This window comes from Notolepis coatsorum, assembly GCF_963971535.1.
Source record: "Notolepis coatsorum genome assembly, chromosome: 19".
Classification (NCBI taxonomy): Eukaryota; Metazoa; Chordata; class Actinopteri; order Aulopiformes; family Paralepididae; genus Notolepis; species Notolepis coatsorum.
The window spans coordinates 5416563-5443549 of NC_140183.1; the positions used below are offsets into that span (position 1 = coordinate 5416563).

The 26987-nt window shown below is 45.3% G+C and overlaps 1 protein-coding gene across 2 annotated transcripts in view; it reads right to left on the bottom strand.

Moving 5' to 3' along the window:
- The window catches only part of LOC311246305 (grainyhead-like protein 2 homolog), a 54684-nt gene extending 43968 nt beyond the window's left edge, over positions 1–10716 (bottom strand). The window contains exons 1-7 of one of the 2 annotated variants that reach the window (XM_084336454.1): positions 10692–10716; positions 10416–10499; positions 9578–9764; positions 7950–8438; positions 6142–6197; positions 5640–5796; positions 1499–1610 (exon numbers count right to left, since the gene is read on the bottom strand). In XM_084336454.1, coding sequence (XP_084192580.1) covers positions 1499–1610; positions 5640–5796; positions 6142–6197; positions 7950–8438; positions 9578–9764; positions 10416–10429 — 1015 coding nt within the window. In that variant the 5' untranslated portion in view covers positions 10430–10499; positions 10692–10716. The other variant, XM_084336455.1, reaches the window with a different exon arrangement.
- Between the last annotated feature and the right edge of the window lie 16271 nt (positions 10717–26987).

Consider the following 26987-nt stretch of genomic DNA (forward strand, 5'->3'; position numbering starts at 1 on the left):
CCCCCCCCCCCCCTCCGGCTTTTCAGCAGGGAAAAAGCGAATGCTGGGAGCTGGGATACAAGAATGTCACATGACCTGCTTGTGGCGTCTTGGTGACTCAGTTTTTAAGAACCTCGTTTGATTAGTCACAAACTGGGGGTCATTTCAATCCATCCCAAAGAATTATTTTGAGATATTGGAAGCAAAGAATTGTTAGCAATGCTAAAGAAAAAAACAACGGGGTCCGTTAAGCATGTCTCTAGTCTAGAACAATCTCCTAGTCCTCTCTATAATAGTTAACGATGTTGTACAAATGCTTAGGAAGTTGATTAGAAGGTACTATGTGCGATTTGTCGAGAGGTAAATGGTGCATTTATATAGTTCTTTTATCCAAAGCGCTTTACAATTTTGTTCATCGGGAGCAGTTAGGGGTTAAGTGTCTTGACCATGCAAGGTGCCGACCTGCTCATCGGGAGCAGTTAGGGGTTAAGTCTCTTGCTCAAACCGGGATTTAATTTGACGTTTAAAAAAATATACACAATATTCCAGAAAAACGTCAAGGATGCTACACAAAAAAGTCAAGACTCATTTCCATTGTGGTCCTTGGTCTCAGACAGACAGACAAGCGATACAAAACATGACCACAAATAACAATTTGACAAACTACATAGACATGAACATTTTAAATGCAGTACAAACGTAGCCACAGACAACAATGTATCAGAAAACATTTTCATGCATTTTAAAGTCTAGTTTTTGACAGTCGAGGAGCCATGATTTGACTTTTTCCTTAAAATTGTGTCGGCTACTCAATGCATTTTAGCTGTGGAGGTAGCCAATTCCAATTTGTGGCTCCCCAGAATTTAAAAGAACATTTGCCCATATTTGTTTTGAACCTTGGAATACACAGGTCCGCAATGCTGGCTCTGGTGTTATGGGTATGCATGTCCGTCCTGTTCCACTGAAAATAATTTGTAAGATAAGTGGGGGCCCTATTATTATAAATGTTGTGAACTATATTGAGCTGAAGTTGAATGTACCTGGCTTCCAGAGGGAGCCAGCCCAGCGACTGGAAGTGTCGTTTGCCCACATGTGCTCTGGAGGCTAGTCCTATAGAGTTAATCAGATGAGTTTGTTCTGGGAAACCTGTAACTTATATTTTAAAACTTTGGTCAGACCTCCGTACCAAGAACAGATCGCATGGTCAAGGCAACAAGAAACAAGTGCATTTGCCAGAATGCGAAGACTTTCAGGGTCTAATAAATGTGCCTTTCTGGCCAGAAATGTAGTTCTGCCATTCACCTTGCTCATTGTTTTGAGAGCCATGGATTCCCCGCTCAGGCTGCCTCGGGGATCCGTCTGATTACCAGACGACCTCCTGAGCCACAGTCACCCCTAGAGGTCAACAGATTCGAGGGCCTACCAGTCATGAGCCTGCTTCTCCATTATAACCTTTAGCCCGCCACTGCCCACAGAAATGCCATAAAAGCAATAACCGCATGAAGCAGAATGATCTTACCGATGTCCAGGACCCTCTGCTTGGCAGTGTGCTGGCGGGAGTGCCAATACTTCCAGTGTTTCAGCTGTTCGTCTCTGCCCTTGTCTTCCCCAAACACCACCATTATAACGCTCTGTGGAGAGAGACCAGAGGGGGGAGAAGAGAATGCTTTAGTTCATCACAGTTGTTTATCAGCACCATCATTTACATTTGTCATTTAGCTGACAAATGCATAATGAATCAATGCATAAACTTGACTCAGAAACGTCATTGTTATTCGTTACTAATACTAGGGATGTCCCGATCAGGTTTTTTTGCTCACGATCCGATCTCGATCATGTGATTTTGAGTATCTACCGATACCGATCTTTCCCGATCCGATCCGATTTTTTACTTTTTTTTGTTATTCACCAAACATGACCATGTTCACGTCTTAAACTCATACTGAGGCCTTAGTTTTGATTTTAAATTGCATATCATCATTCATTTATTTATTGTCACACAGAGCAGAAGAATTTTGCCAAAACAAACCAATAGTATCCAGCTGCAGAACGGCAGACCAGCCACACTCTCAGACCCAAACGCATTTCCTTTGATTTAATTATACATCAAATGATTTATGTCAAGGATTGCAATGCCTCGCTTGAATGAAGTTAACTTTTCACCTGGATTCACCTGGTCAACATTCAGGGTGAATGTAATGTGAGAAATTGGGATTAAAAAAGAAAGAAAAAGAAATTTAATTTCTTTTAAATTTGGGTCTGAGAGTGTGGCTGGTCTGCCGTTCTGCAGCTGGATACTATTGGTTTGTTTTGGCAAAATGCTTCTGCTCTGTGTGACAATAAATAAATGATATGAGTTTAAGATGTGAACATAGTCATGTTAGTTGAATAAAAAAAAAAGTAAAAAAGAAAAAAAGCTGATTTTTTTTATTATTTTTTTGTCGATCCCGATCTTCGGAAAATCACGTGATCGGCCCCGATCCCATCCCTACCGTGCATGGATACCACTGGTACGTGCCGAGACTGGCTGATACCAGGCACAAATTCGGTTTCGATACTCAAGAATTTCCCCCCCAATATTAATACTTTAATATAAGGTGTACTTTTTCCTTTTAAAATGTTCTCGTCTTCAAGAGGTTACAATCGAATTGCGTTGCTAGGGGGCAGAATTGTGTTGCTAGGGGGCAGAATTGTGTTACTTGCTAGGGGGCAGAATTGTGTTGCTAGGAGGAAGCTTGGAGCCACGTTTATTTCCCATCAGCTATTCATATCGGCAACAGTGCAACAGGAAATAAACTGGGGTCCCCTTTAGAATGTTTGTCGTCGAGCTGAAACTCTCTTCTATAGCTTTCAATTGGCCAGTAGTAGCCATTGTGACAGGCTACTACCCTCACTTAGGAGATTACAGTATACAGTACACAGTGAAAGGGTTAAACGACATTATCAAGACTCATCTGTAACAGAAATCAAAGGAGTGCTCTTCTTTTTAAACAATTCTGTTATTGGTATGATTTTTTTTTAATGTATGCCCCTGAATGCAGGATGGATCAGTGAAAAAGATTTGAGAGAAAGAGTGAAACTACCACACTACAAAAGGTTAACCTTACACTACCACACTACAGAAGGTTAACCTTACACTACAGAAGGTTAACCTTACACTACCACACTACAGAAGGTTAACTTTACACTACCACACTACAGAAGGTTAACTTTACACTACCACACTACAGAAGGTTAACCTTACACTACCACACTACAGAAGGTTAACTTTACACTACCACACTACAGAAGGTTAACTTTACACTACCACACTACAGAAGGTTAACCTTTCACTACCACACTACAGAAAGTTAACTTTACACTACCACACTACAGAAGGTTAACCTTTCACTACCACACTACAGAAGGTTAACTTTACACTACAGAAGGTTAACCCTTTCACTACCACACTACAGAAGGTAAACCTTACACTACCACACTACAGAAGGTTAACCCTTTCACTACCACACTACAGAAGGTTAACCTTTCATTACCACACTACAGAAGGTTAACCCTTTCAATAGCACACTACAGAAGGTTAACCCTTTCATTACCACACTACAGAAGGTTAACCCTTTCACTACCACACTACATACGGTTAACCTTACACTACCACACTACAGAAGGTTTACCTTTCACTACCACACTACAGAAGGTTAACCCTTTCACTACACTACAGAAGGTTAACCTTACACTACCACACTACAGAAGGTTAACCTTACACTACCACACTACAGAAGGTTATCCTTTCACTACCACACTACAGAAGGTTAACCTTACACTACCACACTACAGAAGGTCAACCCGTTGGTAGTGTGGTAGTGAAAGTGTTAAATATCAAGGCACAACACTGGCAGTTTAACTCCTCTACCTCCTGCAGTATCCACTTCCCCTCCTGCTGCCCAACCCCCACAGCACAGCCACTACAGCAGCATAGAGCCCCCAACAGCACAGCCACTACAGCAGAGCAGAGCCCCCAACAGCAGAGCCACTACAGCAGCATAGAGCCCCCCAACAGCACAGCCACTACAGCAGCATAGAGCCCCCAACAGCACAGCCACTACAGCAGCATAGAGCCCCCAACAGCACAGCCACTACAGCAGCATAGAGCCCCCAACAGCACAGCCACTACAGCAGCATAGAGCCCCCAACAGCACAGCCACTACAGCAGCATAGAGCCCCCAACAGCACAGCCACTACAGCAGCATAGAGCCCCCAACAGCACAGCCACTACAGCAGCATAGAGCCCCCAACAGCACAGCCACTACAGCAGAGCAGAGCCCCCAACAGCAGAGCCACTACAGCAGCATAGAGCCCCCCAACAGCACAGCCACTACAGCAGCATAGAGCCCCCAACAGCACAGCCACTACAGCAGCATAGAGCCCCCCAACAGCAGAGCCACTACAGCAGAGCAGAGCCCCCAACAGCACAGCCACTACAGCAGCATAGAGCCCCCCAACAGCACAGCCACTACAGCAGCATAGAGCCCCCCCAACAGCACAGCCACTACAGCAGCATAGAGCCCCCCAACAGTGCATAGTGACTCATATGCAGGTGTAAAAACTAAACATCTTCTGGTCAGCCAAAGGAGAAGGCGGTTTCAGGCCACAGGACTACTCTGCTAACGCCAGGCTAACACCAGGCTAACACTAGGCTAACACTAGGCTAACACCAGGCTAACACCAGGCCAACACAGGCCAACATTGGGCTCCAGGTTAACACCAGGCTAACACAGGCCAACACAGGCCAACACAGGCCAACACACGGGCTCCAGGGTATCACCAGGCTAACACAGGCCAACACCAGACTCCAGGGTAACACCAGGGTAACACCAGGGTAACACCAGGCTAAACCAGGCTAACACATGCTAACACCAGGCTAACACCAGGCTAACAAAAGCTAACACCAGGCTAACACAAGGCTAACACAGGCCAACACAGGGTAACACCAGGCTAACACAAGCTAAACCAGGCTACCACAAGCTAACACCAGGCTAACACAAGCTAACACCAGGCTAACAAAAGCTAACACCAGGCTAACACAGGCCAAAACAGGGTAACACAGGGTAACACCAGGCTAACACAAGCTAAACCAGGCTACCACAAGCTAACACCAGGCTAACACAAGCTAACACAAAGCTAACAAAAGCTAACACCAGGCTAACACAGGCCAACACAGGGTAACACAGGGTAACACCAGGCTAACACAAGCTAAACCAGGCTACCACAAGCTAACACAAGCTAACAGCAGGCTAACACCAGGCTAACAGCAAGCTAACAGCAGGCTACCACCAGGCTAACACCAAGCAAACACCAGGCTAACACCAGGCTAACAGAAAGCTAACAGCAGGCTAACACCAGGCTAACCACAGGCTAACACCAGGCTAACAGCAGGCTAACACCAGGCTAACAGCAGGCTACCACCAAGCTAACACAAGCTAACAGCAGGCTAACAGCAGGCTAACAGCAAGCTATCAGCAGGCTAACAGCAGGCTAACAGCAGGCTAACACCAGGCTAACAGCAGGCTACCACCAAGCTAACGCAAGCTAACAGCAGGCTAACAGCAGGCTAACAGCAGGCTAACAGCAGGCTAACAGGGTAACGACAGCGGTCCACTCACCTGCACTTTGCTGCTTTGCTGGTGCAGACAGGATCTGGCCCCAGCATGACTCAGAGTCACAGCGTAGAACTGGCCTCTGTTCAGGTAGGCCATGGGCCCTTCAGTTTGCCTCTGGCGCAAGGACATGCTGGCCTCCAGGGAGTACTGGAAGGAGTCACTGTTGACATGGGATAAACACGATAAAATATTAGAGAATAAGGAACTATTATGGGCATACTAAATTCACAGAAAAGGCTCAAATGAAACGGGATTGACCAATCCCAGGCTCCGCCCTCTCTTAGCTTGACCGATGAAAGTGCACGTGTGATAGGAGGGGTCAAGGAAAATCCAGAAAGAACATTTGTTTGACCGAGGAAATAAACAGTTGTGATTGGAGGGTCAAGGAAAAGTGAGAGGTGCTTGGAATAGATCAATTGTGTATTGTTTTTCCAGAGTACTTTGGAAAGACTGTATATCTGATGTGTTATTTCCCCCCCCCCGAATCAGTGAATGCATGACTTACGCTGGTTGGCTGTAGTAGTAGTCATCGACTGCAGAGGCGGGACTTGGTTGGTAGCTCTGTGAAAAACATGTATAATATTGGCGTGTAAAAGGAAGGCCAGGATGAAACAGACATACGGTGTGAGGATGGGCTTCGACAGCTCAACAACAACAACGTGATCAGACTAGACCACATCCCATTCACACTCGCCCCAAGTTTAAGCATCATGTTTACCATATGTCAGTGTGCCCCCCCACAGTTCTTAATGGCGGGAGTCAAAAGGTGTCCAAAACAGGTCGCTATCACTCTCCACTGTAACAAATACAATATGTAGAGCCACAAGCAGCTAATTTGGCGACCGAGCCCGTGTAGACCGTCAATGGTTGTGAGCGGACGACAGCTTTATGGAGAGATATCCAAATTATGTGCTACTACATTTACAAAAAGAAGATTGATACACTACCATGTACATGTCAAAATACTTCCCAAAGGTCAGTGAATACCACGACCACAACACCAGAGGAAGCTCCACAAATCATGTTAAACCCAGATTCGGCTCAAACAAGGGACTAAACACGTTTTTCGCAATTATGCCACATCAATGTGGAACGCCCTACCCAAAGCTGTAAAGGAATGTGAATCCCTACCCACATTCAAAACCGCTCTAAAAGAGCACCTACGGGAGGCTGCAATTCGAAACTGGCCACCGTAAATGGCCCCCACCCCCTCCTAATAGACAGTCTCCTCCCCACCGAATGTAATTCTCTCCCCGCCGTATGTATATTTCTCTCTCACCCACCCCCTCCTAATGTACAGTCCCCTCCCCATCATATGTATATACTCTGTCAGGATCTATGGGTAACAGTACTGTATATTTGAATATCGTATATGTCACAAATGTAACTGTACTAAATACCTGTATGTGTCATGTATGTCCCTATGACATAAATGGCATGCATGTTGTGTATGTCATAAATGTCACTATGAATTGAAAATGGGGGACCCTGATGTAAACAAGACGAAAGTCTTTCTCTGGTCTGCATTCCCTTAACAATTGTGTGTATTGAGCCGTACTGTATTGTACCCATTCTGCAATCTGTTAAATAAAGTTCTCATTCAATTAGGGATGTCCGATATTATCGGCCGACCGATATTATCGGCCGATATCGGCAGTAAAATGTGATATCGGAAAATATCGGTATCGGTTTTAAAAAAAGAAAAAACAATAACAATATTTGTTATATATATATCCAGTGAAATTATTAGTTACCTGAAATTATTCAGTTTTTTGGGGGGGGAAACCCTGCATATATCGGTATCGGTTGATATCGGTTGATATCGGTATCGGAAATTAAGAGTTGGACAATATCGGAATATCGGTATCGGTAAAAAAGCCAATATCGAGCATCCCTTTTCATTCATGCCATAAATTTACCCAACTGCAATCTTCTGCAAGCAAGGCTGCCGAGTGAGACTTCCACTCTCAAAACAAAAAGGGTTTTATTTTTAAAAGCCCCAGAATTAATGATTTTAGGTGAATCGTGGTAAGGCATGGCGCTGCTGACGTACAAGAAACCATGTCAACAGTTCAGAGGATGGTCTCGCAGTGAAACAGAGCCGTCGGTCAAACCCATTCACATCCAAACAGCACTCGCCATTCACACAGCATCACGTTTGTTTATTACATGCATCACAAGACACAAGCCTAGACACGTTCCAATTGACCCATATAAAGCCCTGCCCTCTTTTCCTGATCCTCCAATCACAACCGTCGTCACTTCCTTCCCACAGTTGTGATTGGAGGATTCGAGACCCCCTTTTTGTCTCACCTCTCCTCCACAATAAGAGTCTTCGAAGGTGCTGTCTGGGGTGCTCCTCTGGTCCTCCTTCAAGTAGCCGGGGATGGGCACCACGTCATAAGGGCTCTGTTCGTAGGCCATCCTCACCGGCTCCCTCTGTTCCGTGGTTCTGTGGGGAGCCCCGGCACAGGGCTTCATGTAGGCTGCCGAGGACTGAACCTCCATCTTCACCAGGGCTAACGCGCTTCCACCACCACCACCACCACCAACACCACCAATGACCCCTACACTTCTAACCTCTCCCGTCAGCCCCGCATATCCAAAGTGATCCCTCTTAGGGCCCTGGTGTTCTGTGGTGCTGGTGTTGAGGGAGAGGTTGACAGGCATGGACCTCAGAGCCTGAAGGTGGTTGTCTAAGATCTCCAAGGTCCTACAGTTATCCGTCGCTGGAGCAGAAGAGAGGTCCGTGGCCTTGATGGCGGCGCCGCTGCTGGACACCAGTCTCTTCTCTCTGGGAACCTGACACCGTTTGTACCAACAGAAAAAAAGTGTTTCAATGAGGTGATTTTCTTCTTCAAAACATATTATTACACGACTACATCTGAAAGACTTCAGGTGATTTCACGCGTTTAGTGATTTTAGAGGGAACGGAAGTGGATGCTTTTGTCTTATTAGCTCGAATGATAAAAACACATGAGGTGAGGCATATTATGATCACGAAGATACAGTACCACTTGTTTTATTTTGTGAATAAGAAAAACACCATCCCATTAAAACAACAGTATGATCACCAGGGGGTGATGTAAGGGGGGGGGGGGGGTGAGGAGATGTGGCCTCCTTGTCAACACAAGTGACTAAATACATCCCTGTTGTTAAGTTTAGACTTTAAGGAATAGGCTTGCGACGATCATATAGACTAAAAACCCCGCAAATAAAGTGAAGTGCTGCGTAGATCTAAGTGTGTTGAAGAGTTTTTCCCATTCGGTTTTTAGACTCATTCATTCTTCCAGCACCTTGGCAAAGATTGGGTGAGGTGAGCACTAGTGGCCATCCTTTATTGAGAAAAGTAGAGGAGAAACTCAATGTATCCGCCTGCCGTCAGCCCGTCACCCTCTGTAAGATTTTAACAAGTCACTCGCTAATGACGACGCATCATCGTAGGGAGTGACGCGGACCTGCCTGCCAAGCGGCCGGTCTGCGTCTAGTTTTTTACCAACGGATTTCCAGTTCTGCGTTCGCGTTCTGCGATCTGATTGGCCACTGACGTTTCTGGTGCGATCTGATTGGCCACTGATGTTTCTGGTCATGTGACATGTGCGCCCAATCGCGTGACACGCCCATTTCCGCCTCGAACAGCCTGCAAACTACCTAACGCCTAGTTTATCACTGGTTAAGCTTAGGCGACTCTTTCGAAGTTGGTTAAGGTTAGAGTTTGGAATCAGGGCTGGTGTTCTATCGCCCTGCTCTAAGACAAACTCTAACCTTAACCAACTTCGAAAGAGTCGCCTAAGCTTAACCGGTGAAAGAAACAGGTGTCACACACGATTGGCCGCACATGTCACACGACCACAGAAACGTCAGTGGCCAATCAGAGCGCAGAACGCGCACACGGAACTGGAAATCCGTTGGTAAAAGTATCGACGCGGCCAGTCTCCCACCTTGTAGTAGTCGTACAGCAGCCCCAGGGCCGCGGCACTGTCCTCGTCCCCGTTGATGCTCATCATGGCCTTGGTGGCGGCGGTCAGGGGGTTCTCCAAGTAGGTCTTCCAGGCCTCATCCTCGCTGCTGTACACTCGTCTAGAAGGCAAGGACACTTCGTTTGGCACCACTACCACCAGGCGTTTACTGAAGGGTCCAGACAATGGCATTGTGGGAGACAATGAGGCATGTTATTACTTACCCAGCTTATCTGTCATTAAGCAGGGCATGACTGAAACCTGCCCCGGGCCTTTTCTCACCCAAAATCCGATCACATTGCCCTCTTTCTCCCCCAAGATGTGCTACTTAGTAAACAGCTTTCTTTTACATGGAAATAGCCCAAATCGATCATATGAAGTGAGGGTAAAACTATAGATTCGTTTGTCAAAATGTAAAGTTGCTAAATATCAACGAATTACATCCATAATAGAATAATGTTTTTTTTTTTACAGAATAGTTTTACGAAATACATTTCCAGCTAGATACACAAGAGGCACTATCCCAATTCTGAGCTTTTGAAGCACACTGTAAACTGTATTCTCCAATAGCCTAATTCGTATATACGTCCTAACATAATGTTAAAACAATAGAAAGATTTGCATATAGGCTAATTGTGTGAATAATGGAGAAACAAATGTGAATAATAAACTAATTTTACAGCAATTCGCCAACTGCAGTTTCACGCGGAAAAAAACTTGATGAAATCGCAACAACAGACCAAATGATAAAAAAAAAGAAGGTTAAACTGTAACAAATAAAACATGCACGAAAAAAAAAACATGCATGACCCCCTCTTACCTGTCCAGATCCATGTTGTCTGCGGGCGGGCTTTCCGAGAAACTGGACTTTCTAGTTTGTGCAGCAGGTGAGAGATGTGGGAGACTGTGTGGAAGGAAGGGCCAAGTGACATAGAGATTAACCCAAAGCCAGGTAAACTCCCCTCCTCAAAACACCGAAGGAAGGATAACTGCTTGTATCTTAGTTAATAAAGTCATTCGCATCCCTTGATGTACCGAGAATCTAGCCTAAAATAACCAAATAAAACACTATAGCCGCCCTGTCTGCTGTACCCACCATGTCTGTGTCCGTGCGGGAGCAGTGTTGTGCACAGTCTGCAGACTGAAGGTGCGCTCCTCACCTGAGCGACTATGTAAACACGGAAGCGGAGCGCGGGTCCCCGATTGGTTAGAGATGGTCTTTGACACACGGCAGACCCGCCCTCCTTCAAAAAAGTGACATTTTTCATGACATGTTCAAGTTTCAAGTTTTGTTTGACTTGTTTACATAATATATAAGGTACATGTACATTACAGTGAAATGCTTGGTTTTGTATGAGCCCCTTGAGATTGTGGTTTAGACAGTAGAAAGTAAAAAGAATAAAGGCCAAACACTATACAAATGATACAATATACAACTAAAGTGCAACCTAAAGTACAAAGTGAAGTACAAAATGCAAACAATAAGTGCAAAATGCAGCTTTCCTTTTTTTTAGAAGGCAAAAATTAGGTGCGGATGTAGTGCAAATATTTTAGTAATAAATCCATTTAAAAAAAATATAGTGTAGTGTTAAAAGTGTTTAGACCACTTGATCACTTGTCTTGCCTCCATATTGTGGGTCTTGTATATGGTTATTATTCAAACGACACAACAAGGTGTAGCTTGGTCGAAACAGCTGATTGTATTCAAATAGCAGGTGGGTATCATTAAATTACCCTGAACTCTTGGTGCCTGTGACCAAATAAAATAGCCCCAATATTAATACTCAGTCTCGCTGCCAGATTCACACAAATATAGTGAATACATCTCATTTTTAGCCTGTGTGATCGAACCTGATGCTATTGCCGAGGGCACTGACTGTACATTCAAAGTCATATGCTATGCATATTATGATTGAATAGGTAATTTAGAATTTACCTATTATTATTATTATTATTATTATTATTATTATTATTATTATTATTATTATTATTATTATTATTATTATTATTATTATTATTATTATTATTATTGAGTACACATGCGAAGTTGATCTAGTTGGCATGTCTTCATAACAACTGACAACTGCCTCGAATTACAATATTGTCAAATAGCGAGGATTGGGGGCCATCACGACACCTTGTGGTATCATGTTGTATGCGCAGGCACAGAATAATGGGACGTCACGTGACGAAAGGAATCATGTTGCAGCACAAGACAATATTACATTATTATTCCACTTGTTAGTGTTTATTTCCCTTTGTCTTCACATTCATTTAGGCTATATGTTCCTGATAAATGTTTTCTCCCACGGAGTCGTCTTTACTTAACCTCTGTAGAAAACCATGAGCGCTCCTGTACCAAAGCACCGTGTCCACCGAGGGAGGGCGGTCATGCGCACAAGAGCAGCCAGTAAGGACCGACAGGGAAGCTCTGTGTTCAGCTGTATTTCATCTGTTCTAGTCCCTCCAGCCAGGGAAGCTCTGTGTTCAGCCCTATTTCATCTGTTCTAGTCCCTCCAGCCAGGGAAGCTCTGTGTTCAGCTGTATTTCATCTGTTCTAGTCCCTCCAGCCAGGGAAGACCTGTGTTCAGCTGTATTTCATCTGTTCTAGTCCCTCCAGCCAGGGAAGCTCTGTGTTCAGCTGTATTTAATCTGTTCTAGTCCCTCCAGCCAGGGAAGCTCTGTGTTCAGCTGTATTTCATCTGTTCTAGTCCCTCCAGCCAGGGAAGCCCTGTGTTCAGCTGTATTTCATCTGTTCTAGTCCCTCCAGCCAGGGAAGCTCTGTGTTCAGCTGTATTTCATCTGTTCTAGTCCCTCCAGCCAGGGAAGCTCTGTGTTCAGCTGTATTTCATCTGTTCTAGTCCCTCCAGCCAGGGAAGCCCTGTGTTCAGCTGTATTTCATCTGTTCTAGTCCCTCCAGCCAGGGAAGCTCTGTGTTCAGCTGTATTTCATCTGTTCTAGTCCCTCCAGCCAGATAATGGTGTCCATATCATACAATAATGACCAAAAATAATAGAGATTTCATGCCTGAGATGGGAAAATATATTTTTCTGGAAGTTAAATATGTCATTCATCTTGAGGGGTGTTCAGAAAAGTAATACCTCTCGGTAAAAAAAAAATCCCAAAGTCCAAATCGGACTGGATTGGTGGAATGACTCAGTGACATTTATGACATATGGCATAGGGACATACATGACATAGGCCTACAGGTATTTAGTACTGTTACATTTGTGACATATACGATATTCAAATATACAGTACTGTTACCCATAGATCCTGACAGAGTATATACATATGATGGGGAGGGGACCAGTGGTGCAGTGGCAAATTGACAGTAGGTCAAACGCTCCACGCGCGTGCGCGTGCGCGCGTGCGCGCGCATGCACAGTTTTTTTTGGCTGCTCTCGTCCTGCAGCTGGATACTATTGCCTCACAGCGCGGCCGTCAGCGCGCGGCCCAGAGAGCGCCGCTGGCTCTGCGGCTCTGCAGCTGCATGCTTCTCCGGGAGTCCGGTTGGATAATGCCATGTAAAAAGCGATTGCGCGTACTTCAGCCTCAGTGACCGAGGTATAACGCCGTTATACCGAGTTATACCAGCACTGCACCACTGGAGGGGACTGTACATTAGGAGGGGGTGGGTGGGTGGGAGAGAAATATACATACAGTGGGGAGAGAATATATACATACGGTGGGGAGGAGACTGTACATTAGGAGGGGGTGGGTGGGTGGGAGAGAAATATACATACGGTGGGGAGAGAGTATATACATGCAGTGGGGAGGAGACTGTCTATTAGGAGGGGGTGGGGGTGGGGGGGTTTGGACATTTACGGTGGCCAGTTTCGAATTGCAGCCTCCCGTAGGTGCTCTTTAAGAGTGGTTTTGAATGTGGGTAGGGATTCACATTCCTTTACAGCTTTGGGTAGGGCGTTGTGGCATAATTGCGAAACTAAACTCCGCTCTTGGTGGTCAATTGTGTTGATGTTAGTTTTGTAGGTGTAGTGTATCTTGTAGATCAGGGTCCCCCATTTTCAATTCATAATGCCATTTTTGACATACACAATATACAGATATAAAAATCTAATCTAATCATCTAATCTAAACTAATCATGACATTTATGACATACATGACATACAGATATGCAGTACTGTTATATTTGTGACATACGAGATATGCAAATATACAGTACTGTTAAACAGAGATCCTAACAGTAAATATATATCGATGGGGAGGGAACTGTACATTAGGAGGGGGTGGGAGGTGTGAGAACTGGGGTCTGGAGCACAGCCCAATTGCTGAATACACGAGAAGAGATAGGAGCGGTTTCAAGGGTGTTTAATGTCAAATGAGCAACACAGGAATTGGGGGGAATAGAACGGGGTTATGTTCTGTCCTGTGGCTGCCGTGGCGGCAGTGAGCGAGCAAGCGGTCCTGGTGCTTGTTTGGAAGCTGCTGGGTTGCAGCGGGAGAACAAGTGTTCCTCTTCGGGGACAGGTGACGTCCAGGCAGGGACGGCGGTCCTTTGGGGCACAGGAGAGAAACAGGTTAGAGTAGGCAAATACACGGTTGGTATCTAGCAGAGCTTTCGGCAGAGACGTCGTACCTGGGCAGTGGTAATTAATACCACGACAGCTTCTGGTCAGCGTCAAGGTGTAGAAATAGTCCCCCCATCAGGGAAGGATTGAGTGCAGCTGTGGAGAGTGGGGTGCTTGCCCGTGTGTGAATTAGGGGGATGGAATACAGCTGGGCGTATGAGGGTGAAGGAAGGGGTGACTGGAGAAAGAGAGGATGAGGAGGAGTGCGCAGTGGATGGAGAGGGGGATGAAGAGGAACGTGTGGAGGACGTGAGGGGAAAAGGAGGGGGAGTGAAGTAGGCCCGTGCTGTGATTATGACAGGAGGGGGGTTCAGACATTTACGGGGGCCAGTTTTGAATTGCAGCCTCCCGTAGGTGCTCTTTGAGACAGACATTAACAGACAGATAATACAATAAAGAGGTGGAGTAAGATAAAATGAAATACTGTATGAACTAAGTTGAGTACAATAGAATAGATTAGAATATATATTTTTTCATTTTATTTTGTTTCGCGCATGGTAGTGTAGTTCAAGTTTCTTTAATTGTCATACAGAAGTACAGAATACTTTTATACAAAATGCTTCTTACTGTTACGCTCCAGAGACTGTGCAAGACAAGATAAGTATGAAATAAAATAGTATAGCATGTAAATTAGAAGTAAAAAAAGAGGTCACAGTGTTCAGTATAGACATATGTTCGATGCAGAATAGAAGTAACTGAGTTACCATATAATATACAATATACTATGCAGTGTACTAATATACAATACTTTATAGTGCAAAGCAGAAATGAGATGAGGTACAATTTAGGTACAATTTACAGTAAGGTGTACGAGTTGTAGTGCAAATCCTTTATCAATAAATATAAAGTGTGTTTAGGTGATCTAAAGTGTGGAGAGTGGGTGCTGCAGTGTGTTGTTTGTTTAAAGTGAGTGTGTGCGTGTGGATGTGTGTGCTGTGTGCATTTGATGGTTGTTGTATAGTGTTTATTGTTCGTTGAGCAGCCTGATGGCCTGGGGATAGAAGCTTCTTCTGAGTCTTTCTGTGCTCGCCTTGAGACTCCGGTATCGCTTGCCTGACCGCAGCAGTTCAAAGAGGCAGTTGTTCGGGTGGCTGGAGTCCTTGATGATTCTCTTAGCCTTACCCCTGCACCGCTTGTTGTAAATGTTCTGGAGGGTGGGGAGCCCCCCTCCAATTGTGCGTTTGGCTGAACGTGTCACTCTTTGTAGTCTGCTTTGGTCTTGTGCAGTGCTATTCCCAAACCAGGAGGTGATGTTGCCAGTCAGGATGCTCTCTATTGTACATGAGTGGAAGTTCTTAAGGATCTTCTGACTGACTTGGAACTTCCTTAGGCGCCTGAGGAAGTAGAGGCATTGCCGTGCCTTCTTCACAACACTGTCAATGTGTGTGGTCCATGTCAACTTCAAGTCCTCGGATATGTGGACTCCGAGGTACTTAAAACTGTTCACTCTCTCAACCGGTGCCCCGTCGATGCTGAGGGGGCTGTAGTCCTTGACCCCCGACCTCCTAAAGTCCACAATCATCTCTTTGTGTATTACAGTACATTACAAATTCCCATAATTAATTATAATCAAATAAACCCATAGGCGTGTATTTGTATTTGTGGAGAGAATTCCACATTTTTATTCCTATCACTGAAGGACACATCTGCTTCTGAGTGGTCCGTGCAAACTGATGTTTAAAATCATAATTTCCTCCTGCTATCCCAACTTTCTGAACTACATACAAACTTCTTTTGTAAATTAACTGGCAGTGAATTGCTTTTTGCCCTAAACATAAATAATAACGTCTGTAGTTTCACTATCTCTTCAAGTTTCAATACCCTCGATCTGATAAATATAGACAGTTTGTGTGTTCTCTATATTCGACATTATGCATGATACGTACCGCTCTCTTCTGTAATGTGTATAATGATTTTATGGTAGTCATATATGTATTTCCCCATACTTCAGCACAATAACTAAGGTATGGTGAGATAAGTGAGCAATATAGTATTCGCATTGCATCATATTTTAACACGTTTCACTTTATTTAAAACAAAAATACTCGTAGACATTTTTTTTTAACGTGTGCTGGGATTTCCATGTTAGTTTATCATCCATTATTAATTACACCCAAAAATCTAAACTCTGACACTCTGATACATTTAATTTTTTTCAGATTTAACGATAACTTGTTTACATCAAACCATTTTTTTTGTTTTGTCATTTCATGTTCAATACTTTCAGCTAACTCGTTTAAATTGTATCCAGAACAGTGAACATTTGTGTCATCTGCGAACAAAACAAATTGTAATATTTTTGACACGTCACAAATATCATTGATGTACACATTTAAAAGTTTTGGTCCTAAAACGGAACCTTGGGGGACCCCACATTCGATAGTTATACACTCAGATGTGTTACCTGCACACTGCACATATAGTTTTCTTTTATCTAGATAGCTTCGCATCCAGTCGAGCACCATTCCTCTCACACCATATGTATGTAACTTAGAAATCAAAATAGAGTGGTCTATCTATAATTATGAAATAAAATAAAATATAAGCCAGGGTTGTACAACTAACTAAATTAAATATAGCCCGATAGAATCTGAGAATGTACAATAAAGATAAAATAGGAATACGCCAGGGCTGTGCAATTGAGCAATTATGTGCAAAGAGTATGAGTCAGTGAAGTATAAACAGGTATGTTTGGTTGTTTATGCAAGTATTTCCAGACTGAGTGAATATTTAAACTCCATCGCTTGCCCTTCCAACCAGATCACTGGGTCTCACCATCTCTAATGACCCCGTTCTATACTGTACATTATCTCATAACTTCTGACAGCGAAAACACAGAATCACTTTCTTCAGGGAAATGTTTTATATGTTAATTGCATTTTCCCCGTGACCCAGAAAGCTGTGATTAACCTAGTTTGAAAATATGTCACACTTCCACCCCCTGCTGTCCTTATTAATCGTGTGATTTTTTTCCCCCACTTGCATTTTAACGGACAACTGTCTTTTTGGATGGCATCGGTATCAACAAAGGCTATATGGACATCGTCCCTAGTCAATGAAGTAGCTACTGGCTGTGTGTCATTATGCTGCATACTACTATGGTATGACTGGCCCTGCAATCTTCACAACGTTGTAAGATTTCTTCCATCTTGCGAGGCTATGATATGACTACTTGTGGTGCCTAAATATAGTATTGTGATTAGAACATACTAGTGTTGTGATGTGATTAGAATGCACTCATCTATGGCACTTTTCCCTCCTCATATTATCGTAAGTATTGCTCGTTAACTATGTGTAACTGACAGCCCATCCATTTCTATTGTTTTGAGTAAGGGGGCAGAGGCTCATGGAATGTGCAAATTGGGTGGTGCTTTTATTATGAAATGCTGCTGTTGTGCTTTTGTGGAGCTGTGCATTGCCATGAACGGAACAAATAAACATTTAATTAAATAGAATGTTTGTGTAGTTCTTTCTTTCCAACATGGCTGCCTGTAACCAGTGGTAACCACTTTCAAAATAAAATGCCTAATTTCTGCGCAGTGTGTAGGTAAAACACGGGAAAAGCATGATATTACTGTTAATTAATGTGACTTGTATTGTATTTGTATTTTATTTACTAACACAAGGTGTTAAACAAAAGGAAAAAAATACATAATAACCATATTGTGTAGGAGAAGTTTAGAAGCCTAGAGGCTTAGAGAACTTCCCCTGTTTTGTAAAATCAAACATACAAAAATATACATATTATTTTTAAAATACCAGTAATACATTCAAAAGATATGTGTAAATACAAACATATACACACAGTACATACATGTACTGCGTACATAATAATACATAACCACCTACCCACCTGCCTACAAACCTACACACCCACATAACCAAATGCATACATACATGTATATAGACCTATTTATCTATCTACTGCTTTTTGGATATGAGCATTTTTTTGTAGTTTGCTTAAAAAATAAGCAGAGATGGAGATTTCCTCAGCATAGGATCAGCGGCATTCCAAAGATTGGACCCTCTATACCTCACTGAGAACTGCCTAAGCGAAGTAATAATAATAATAATAATAATAATAATAATAATAATAATAATAATAATAATAATAATAATAATAATAATAATAATAATAATAATAATAATAATAATAATAATAATAGATTGAATTTGTAATGCACTTTTTGTTCGCTGGGATCCCAAAGTGCTACAATAAGGTATATGCAGGTCCCTGGACTGACGTGTGACATATGAATGAAAATCCGAATGAAAAGAAGAAGAAAAAACAATTAAAAAACCATTTGGTAGATTGTGATAATCATAAATGCATTTGTACACAAATATACATATCTGGGCGGCCGGGTAGCACAGCGGACTAAGCGTCTGTCTACCACTGCAGAGACACTGGTATCGAATCCGGCTGTCAGCAGTCCCTACGGCTTGGGCAGTCGTCATACTGACACAATTGGCTGTGTCAGCGGGAGGGAAGCCGGTGGGTGGTAATCTGGTGGTTGTAAACAGTGACTCCTACAGGTCGGTCAGGGCGCCTGCACAGCGAGGGAGGGAAATGGTGAAGGTAGTGTGACTTCCCACGCGTTACACTTCACCAATAAGAGTCCTCGCTGCCAGGTGAAAAGAGGCTGCTGGCTGTCTCCTATGTATCGGAGGAAGCATGTGATAGACTTCAGGGCTCCCTAGACCGACCAGTGGGCGGCACATGTGCGCAACGACCAGGAAGGTGAGGGGGGAATTGGCATAACGACTAAATTGGGATGGGAGGAAAAATACAGAAAAATAGGAGAAAAAGTGTATAAAAAATATATATATATATACATATCTGTAAATTAACCTCAGACACAGACAATGTTTAGTTTCTTGAAAAGAGAAAGGGACTTGTTTACAAGATAAGACTATCAACACATAGCAACTGTTGTGTTTTTACTATATTTTAGAATGTATATAACATAGAAAATGTACAGGTATATCCCGGACTGAATTTTATTCTTATTCTTATTTGTGACTTTTGTTTTGGACTACCTAAATGTTTACTGTGAGCGATCTATAGTGCCGAATTTCGCTCGGGATAAATAAAGTATTTCTATTCTATTCTATTGTTTTGCACATAGCAACTGTTATCTCTTCCATTGCAATGTACAAAACAGTGGCTGCTATGTTACAGGCAGCCATTTTGGAAGACAGCTACACAAACAAACCAAATCACCTTTTATTTTTTTGTGCCTTTTTCATCTTTCCTGTGTTCCTCTGACGTTCCTGTAGGGACACCAGTAGCACTTCTTCCAGTACCGTTACGATCCATCGCTTTCACTGGACAGTGACTTATCAGTTTGGGGTCATTGTACTAAAATTATTGAGATATATGATGCATTTCTCTCAACAGGAGAGCTCCTTCCCTACGATCCGAGAATCGTGACCTCAAAAATGTAAATTCCTATAGAATGTGAAAATGTATGCATCGTTGCACCCCTATAAATATGTAATCCTGCTCTCTGGAATAACGACCCCCCCTGATCACGTCCGGTGGCACAGATGGCCCGCGGGGAAGCAGAAGCTATAGTCTCAGCAGAAGAACGCAGAGAAGCAGGCAGAGGCCAAGAAGGGCAAAGGTCACGACCAGAAGGCATCACTAAAGGCTGCTCTGGTGTTTTCTGTTAGGATCTCTGTTTAACAGTACTGTATATTTGCATATCTTGTATGTCACAAATGTAACAGTACTGTATATCTGTATGTCATGTATGTCAGAAATGTCATGATATATATCTGTATGTCGTGTATGTCATTAATGTCATTATGAATTGAAAATGGGGGACCCTGCTGTAAACAAGGCAACATTATTTCTCTGGTCTGCATCCCCTTAACAATTGTGTGTATTGAGCCGTACTGTGTTGTACCCATTCTGCAATTTGTTAATAAAGTTTTCAATCAATCAATCAATCAACTGATGCAATCGTTGACCGGAAACACCTTTGGGACCAAACTGTTCCCTAGCAACAGAACTCCGGGGAAACAGTAGATACAAAAACAATGTTCAGTCTGTGCAAATGTATATATTATTTATTATCCGTTTTGAGGAATCTGGAGGTTGGGTTTGGAGGCTTGCCTGAGTGACAGGTTCCTAATATAAGATAATATGGACCCCTGTTTTATACTCTGCCTCTTTGCACTGCTGCGCTCAGGCAAGTGCTACCGGAGTCTCATGGCCGGTACAGAGAGCAGCTTCCATCCTGGCCGCGTCATTACTTTTACCAACCGATTTCCAGTTCCGCGTTCGCGTTCTGTGATCTGATTGGCCACTGACGTTTCTGGTCATGTGACATGTGCGCCAATCGTGTGACGCCTGTTTCTATCACCGGTTAAGCTTAGGCGACTCTTTCGAAGTTGGTTACGGTTAGAGTTTGTCTTAGAGCAGGGCGATAGAACACCAGCCCTGATTCCAAACTCTAACCGTAAACCAACTTCGAAAGAGTCGCCTAAGCTTAACCAGTGATAAACTAGGCGTTAGGTAGTTTGCAGGCTGTTCGAGGCGGAAATAGGCGCAGAAACAGGCGTCACGCGATTGGCGCACATGTCACATGACAACCCATCCATCTACACTCATTGCACACAACATCCATGCACTCACCCACCCCCTCCTAATGTACAGTCTCCTCCCCACCGCATGTATATACTCTGTCAGGATCTAGGGGTAACAGTACTGTATATTTGAATACCGTTTATGTCACAAATGTATCAGTACTAAATACCTGTATGTCCCTATGCCATAAATGTCATGCATGTTGTGTATGTCATAAATGTCAATGTGAATTGAAAATGGGGGAGCCTGATGTAAACAAGACAAACGACTTTCTCTGGTCTGCATCCCCTTAACAATTGTGTGTATTGAGCCGTACTGTATTTTACCCATTCTGCAATCTGTTAAATAAAGTTTTCATTCATTCATTCATTCATTCATCCATCCATTCATTCATTCATTCTCACTCACTTTGAACATTCAGCGTGAACCAAAGACATTCACTTTAGACACTTTTTAACTACTACACCATATTTTATCTATTTATTACTCGAAGATTTGCACTACATCTCACTCTACCTCATTATATTTTGTATAGTGTTTGGTCTTTATGCTTTTACTTTTTTTTTTTTTACTGTATGAAGCACAATCTCAGGGGGCTCATACAGAACCAAGCATTTCACTGTAACGTACAGTACATGTACCTGTGTGTGACAAATAAAACAGAACTTGAACTTGAAACATACATCCACCGGGTTACTCGGGGACCTTCGCCTCGCCTGAGATATATTTGTATTCCGGGTTGTACACTTGCAGGTGGTGGTTCAGTGGGACTTTCCCCCCGTTAGCAGCACATGCCCACAGGCCTTTGTTTTTGTCTTGTTGTGTAAAGGGTGTCGTGTAACTCCATATGGGAGGGGCCTGCAGTTCTCCCAAGATCATATTGCAGTTTTGTATGAATGAATGACATATATGAATGAAGGAATAAATATATCGTTCATTCATTCATACAACTGCAATATGATCTTGGGGAGAACTGCGGGCCTCTTCTTATCTTCCAGGTGGAATGACTCGTCTGAATTTTGTCCAGAGAATTCTCTGGGCACCAGAGAGGGGGGCGGGGCCTCTGGGCACCAGAGAGGGGGGCGGGGCCACTGCTGAGATCCATTAGGGAACCAGAGAGGGGCGGGGCCACTGCTGAGATCCATTAGGGTTTTCAAGCGAGTATACTGGGTTCCCTCACGCGTGGTCTTAACCCTTTCACTACCAAATGGTTAACCCTTTCACTGCGACAATACAGAAGGTTAACCCTTCCACGACCACACTACAGAAGGTTAACCCTTCCACTACCACACTACAGAACCCTTCCACTACCACACTACAGAAGGTTAACCCTTTCACTACCACGACGACACTACAGACTGTTAAGCATTTCACACTACCACACTACAGACCGTTAACCGTCTGTAGTGTGGTATAGTGAAAGTGTTAAAAAAAGGTCTTAAATTGAACTTGTTGAAACCTGCAGGGACCCTGGTATAATACATCCCATCGCAGGTGGTTTGTTGATGATACCTTAGAGATGAAGCTGATGAATAAGCAAATACATATAAATACCTATAATGAATAGTTTAAAATCACGGCAAATCATAAAATAGCATTTGATAGCTCACCTTGTATAGAGATACCCAGGCTTCTCCTGTGTGCGTCTGCCCTGCCCCCCCCCAGAGCTGCACCCCAAGTCTGCCATGCCCCCTGGCTGCACCCCAAGTCTGCCCTGCCCCCCCCTGGATGCACCCCAAGTCTGCCCTGCCCCCTGGCTGCACCCCAAGTCTGCCCTGCCCCCCCCCTGGCTGCACCCCAAGTCTGCCCTGCCCCCCCCCTGGCTGCACCCCAAGTCTGCCATGCCCCCCCCCTGGCTGCACCCCAAGTCTGCCATGCCCCCCCCCTGGCTGCACCCCAAGTCTGCCATGCCCCCCCCCTGGCTGCACCCCAACTCTGCCCTGCCCCCCCCCGAGCTGCACCCCAAGTCTGCCCTGCCCCCCCCAGAGCTGCACCCCAACTCTGCCATGCCCCCCCCCTGAGCTGCACCCCAAGTCTGCCCTGCCCCCCCAGAGCTGCACCCCAAGTCTGCCATGCCCCCCTGAGCTGCACCCCAAGTCTGCCCTGCCCCCCCCGAGCTGCACCCCAAGTCTGCCATGCCCCCTGGCTGTACCCCAAGTCTGCCATGCCCCCTGGCTGTACCCCAAGTCTGCCATGCCCCCCTGAGCTGCACCCCAAGTCTGCCCTGCCCCAGAGAGCTGCACCCCAAGTCTGCCATGCCCCCCCCCGAGCTGCACCCCAAGTCTGCCATGCCCCCCCCCCGAGCTGCACCCCAAGTCTGCCATGCCCCCCCCGATCTGCACCCCAAGTCTGCCATGCCCCCCCCTGAGCTGTATGGCGTGGAGGCCTGAAGGAGCGCCCTCTTCTGGTGCCAGACAGTTGGTTCACACTCCGGATGGTGAAATGACGACATTTTGCAACGTTTTGATAAGAATTATCCTCAGAACAACTCATACGATTGATTATTCTGCCCCAAAACAGCATGTGGTCTGTTCTAGAAAGCAGGGATGGAGATGTTATCAGGTTGATGCTGTTGAAAACACGAGTTACCACCAGTGGCAGTGCCCATGTGTGCGTTGAATGAATTGTCTTCCGGGTCTCAATGCTGTATAGACCTCTTCAGTGGTCCTCCATCCTCACCCTCTCCATCATCACCTGGTTCCCTGCAGCCACGGTCAGGGACAAGGCCAAGCTGCAGCGGGTGATACGCTCGGCGGAGAGGGTGATCGGCTGCGCCCTTCCCTCCCTCGAGTCCCTACATTCCACCAGGGCCTTGAGGAGTTTTTCCCCCCGGTTCCCTGGGGACTTCTTCACCCTCCTCTCAGACATGTTGTTACACTATATTGTGTCACTGTGTGGTAGGGATACGATGTAACCCTTAGCTTAGTTGTTGGGGTTGTGCTAACCGCTTGAGAAACTATATTTTCCTAAAGAGGAGATTGTTTGGTCACTTTTTTGTGTGTGCTTAGCAAGGCCTGTGGCCGATACTAATAGAGAATTATGTATTCTCTCATTATGAAAAACGGCGTTCCTCTGTAGAGTGTTTTTGCCATTTTTTGTAGGTGATAAAGGGTTGTGTGTGTCGTGCGACCTACAACTGGGTTGGGTTGGCCACAGAAGCACATGTGTAAGTCTGGTACCGGGGCTCTTGAGAGGGCCCTCTCTATTCTGTGTTTTTTCCTTAGTAAAAATCAGATGGCAGGTTAGCACATGTGCTGTGTGAAGCTGTTAGATGCTTCATGTAGCTGACTATGACTGCGTCATACTCTTTTTTGTCATTACATGGGTATCGTGGGTGTGGGGTCGTAAAGGGGTGAACTGGTAATCCTTTTCTCCCCTTCTTTGATGGGCAGGGGTTAAAACCTCCTGTCCTTCAAGGTTCCTGTCACGTTGCTGTTCGGCACGTTACAGGGTAAGAGGGGGGGGGGGGGAGTTTCCTGGTCCCACGCCCTGGAATATTGGGCGTGTGCACCGCAGAAATTCCCCCGCCATAGAGTACGTCACTGTGCGCATCTCTGTTGGTAGGACTTCCGTGTGCTGTTCGGGTCCATATGATGGATCTGTTTCGGGGGGTGGTCAGGGCTCCTCCTCACCAAGAGCCTATTCGGGCCTTCTGTGAGTTAGGACTCTCCTTCCATGTGAGGGAGCCTCCTCAGAGTACAGAGCCTCCTCCTCAGATTGTCAAGGTGAGTGGAACCTCAAGAAGGAGTCCTACTCTATTGTGTGTGTATTCGATTCAAATCGATTATTGAGTGTGTATGGGTTCAGTGCCTCCTCCCCGGAGAGCCCTGAAACCAAACTTTTACATGGCTTAAGGTGCAATATATTCTTTTCAATCTGTACAGCTCACGTGGGAAGTCTCTCTGGGGATTTCCGTCTCCTCTCTATGGGAGGGTGGTGGAATGTAAAAATGTAAACAATTTTTACCCCCGGCTGTGTAGACTGGGATACATGCTGTTGGTGCTTCCTTCTTTTCTATTAAAAAGGGTTGGAGTTAGGAAGCATCACACCCCTCTTGTCGTTCCCCTGGGCGCCTTGGGGATTCAATGACAGGTCTAAATAGCCTGTTCATTGATGTGGTTGTGTCTCGACGCACGCATAGTGCTAGCTCGGGGTGTTCTGTTGAAGATCAGGCGAATGACTGGCACGCCTTGGTTGCTTGAGGTTAAAACAGCGTTTTTATAAAGCAACTGGGATGGAGGTTTTTCCTCTTCCGACAACCTGTTTTGGTTGTCGACGGATTCTCGTTCATATCTGGGGGATGATGACGGAATGGATCTGACCATATGTAGAGGGATCTCACGCCCTGGGGGTGGGCCACCGGGTGCGGTTCGCACCGAACGTCTGGGTGGCGCCTTCTTTTCATGTTTAAGATCAACACGCATATCTGCCCCTTCTCCTAGAGTTGGCATGTCGGCGTGGTTAGGGCACGGGACTGGTTCTGGTCACGCTGGTCCAGATCAGTTAAACCTGTTGTCCGCCGGGGATGCAGATCTGCTGTTCTGGTACCCTGAGGGACTTGGGCTTTTTTCAGGGGGAAAAATGCCGGGTCGGTCCGGGTGTCACAGGGTTGAGCGCTATGGAGACCCTGGTTGGGTACATTTTGTACTCTGCACTGTCGTAATGGCTTACGGCCATGCCAACCTGTACACGCTCGATCTCGTCAGATCTCGGCCGCTACGCAGGTTGGTCCTGGTTAGTACTTGGTTGGGAGACCGCCTGGGAATACCAAGTACGGTGTGCTTGGGGCTGGTTCTCCATTCTTTTCGCTCCTCTCTCACGCATGGCGAAAAGGGGCCTGTTGGGGTGGTCTTTGACCTCCTCTGGTGACCCTGTGCTTCCCGTATCGCCGGGCCCGGTCCGAAGTAATGTTTCGTCGACCCGTAGGCCTGGGATAACCATTTTTTGAAAACTGAAACACTTGTACTGCGGTATAGCCAGTGTATACCCGCAGGTGTGTTTTGGAGTTTTTCTTGAGGGGTTATAGGAACAACCACCGCATTGGGTAACGACAAGGTGGTTGATTCCCTGGTGTGTTGGGGCAGTGTCAACTCCCGGGTTACCCGGTTGAGGGTGCCCCTGCACGTTCATGACGTCTGCCAATCATGTCAGCCTTCTCTGCCTCAACCCCTCTGGGTGGGTTTTTTTTAAATGGAGGCTTGGTCATGCAACAACGCCAGCATACGCCCCTTCCGCCGAGGGGGCTGTTCTCAGCTGACTCCTTTGGCGCCTGTCTTGTCCGCAGTGCTCCAGGCTCAGGTTACAGCCTGTTGCCTGGTTTTCCCCGGTGCGCTGCCTGCTTCCGTTGGTTAACCTTTTTTGTGTGCTTACGGCCATGCTGACTGCCTGTTCTGCAGGGTCAGTGTGCCAGGCGGTGTGCTATTGGGGGGAAAGGGCCCGCTCTTGGAGGGGCCTTATCCGAATACGCTGGCGATGTGGGGGGCGGTGTCACTAAGTGACCGCCTGGTGGTTGGTCTGATGGTTGTGGGGGGCCTTCAGCGGGGTGTATTTGTCGGCCGATGGCTCTCGCTCGGCCTCCCTTGTGCATGAGTGACGCCGAGCGAGAGCCACTACGATACAGAGCGTTAGGTTATGACTATAACCAAGTTCTGTTAGTAGTGGTGACGCTCGGCGTCCGACGCCGCTGCAGCCCTTGATCTCGCCTTGTGGTGAAAGCTTGGGAAGGAGGCGAGTGGGTGGACCGTGGCCCCACCCCGGCTTATATGGGTAAGCTGATAGGGGTGTGGTCAGACAAATATTGGGATATAAAGGTACATTGTGGTCTTTTTATTCAGAGCGCGTGCACGTGCGATGACAGTGCATGAGTGACGCCGAGCGTCACCACTACTAACAGAACTTGGTTATAGTCATAACCTAACGTTCTATCTGATGTTTTGCTCACAATATAAACAAAAAAAGACGAGGACATGAATTAGCACTGATTGAACTGACCACACCGCCCATTGTAATGATACCGGGGAATTCTGAATATAACCACTGCACTGTAGCCTACAGTGGATCCTTTTGCTGAAAGAAAGTTAGGATGTAACAGCCTTCAGGTTAATGTGAGCTTCACTTAGGAAGGAGTTTACTTATGATTGTTTCAATGTTTCACTGAGTTAAATTTACCTCAAAACTGCACTGTTTTACCTGTGTGTGTGTGTA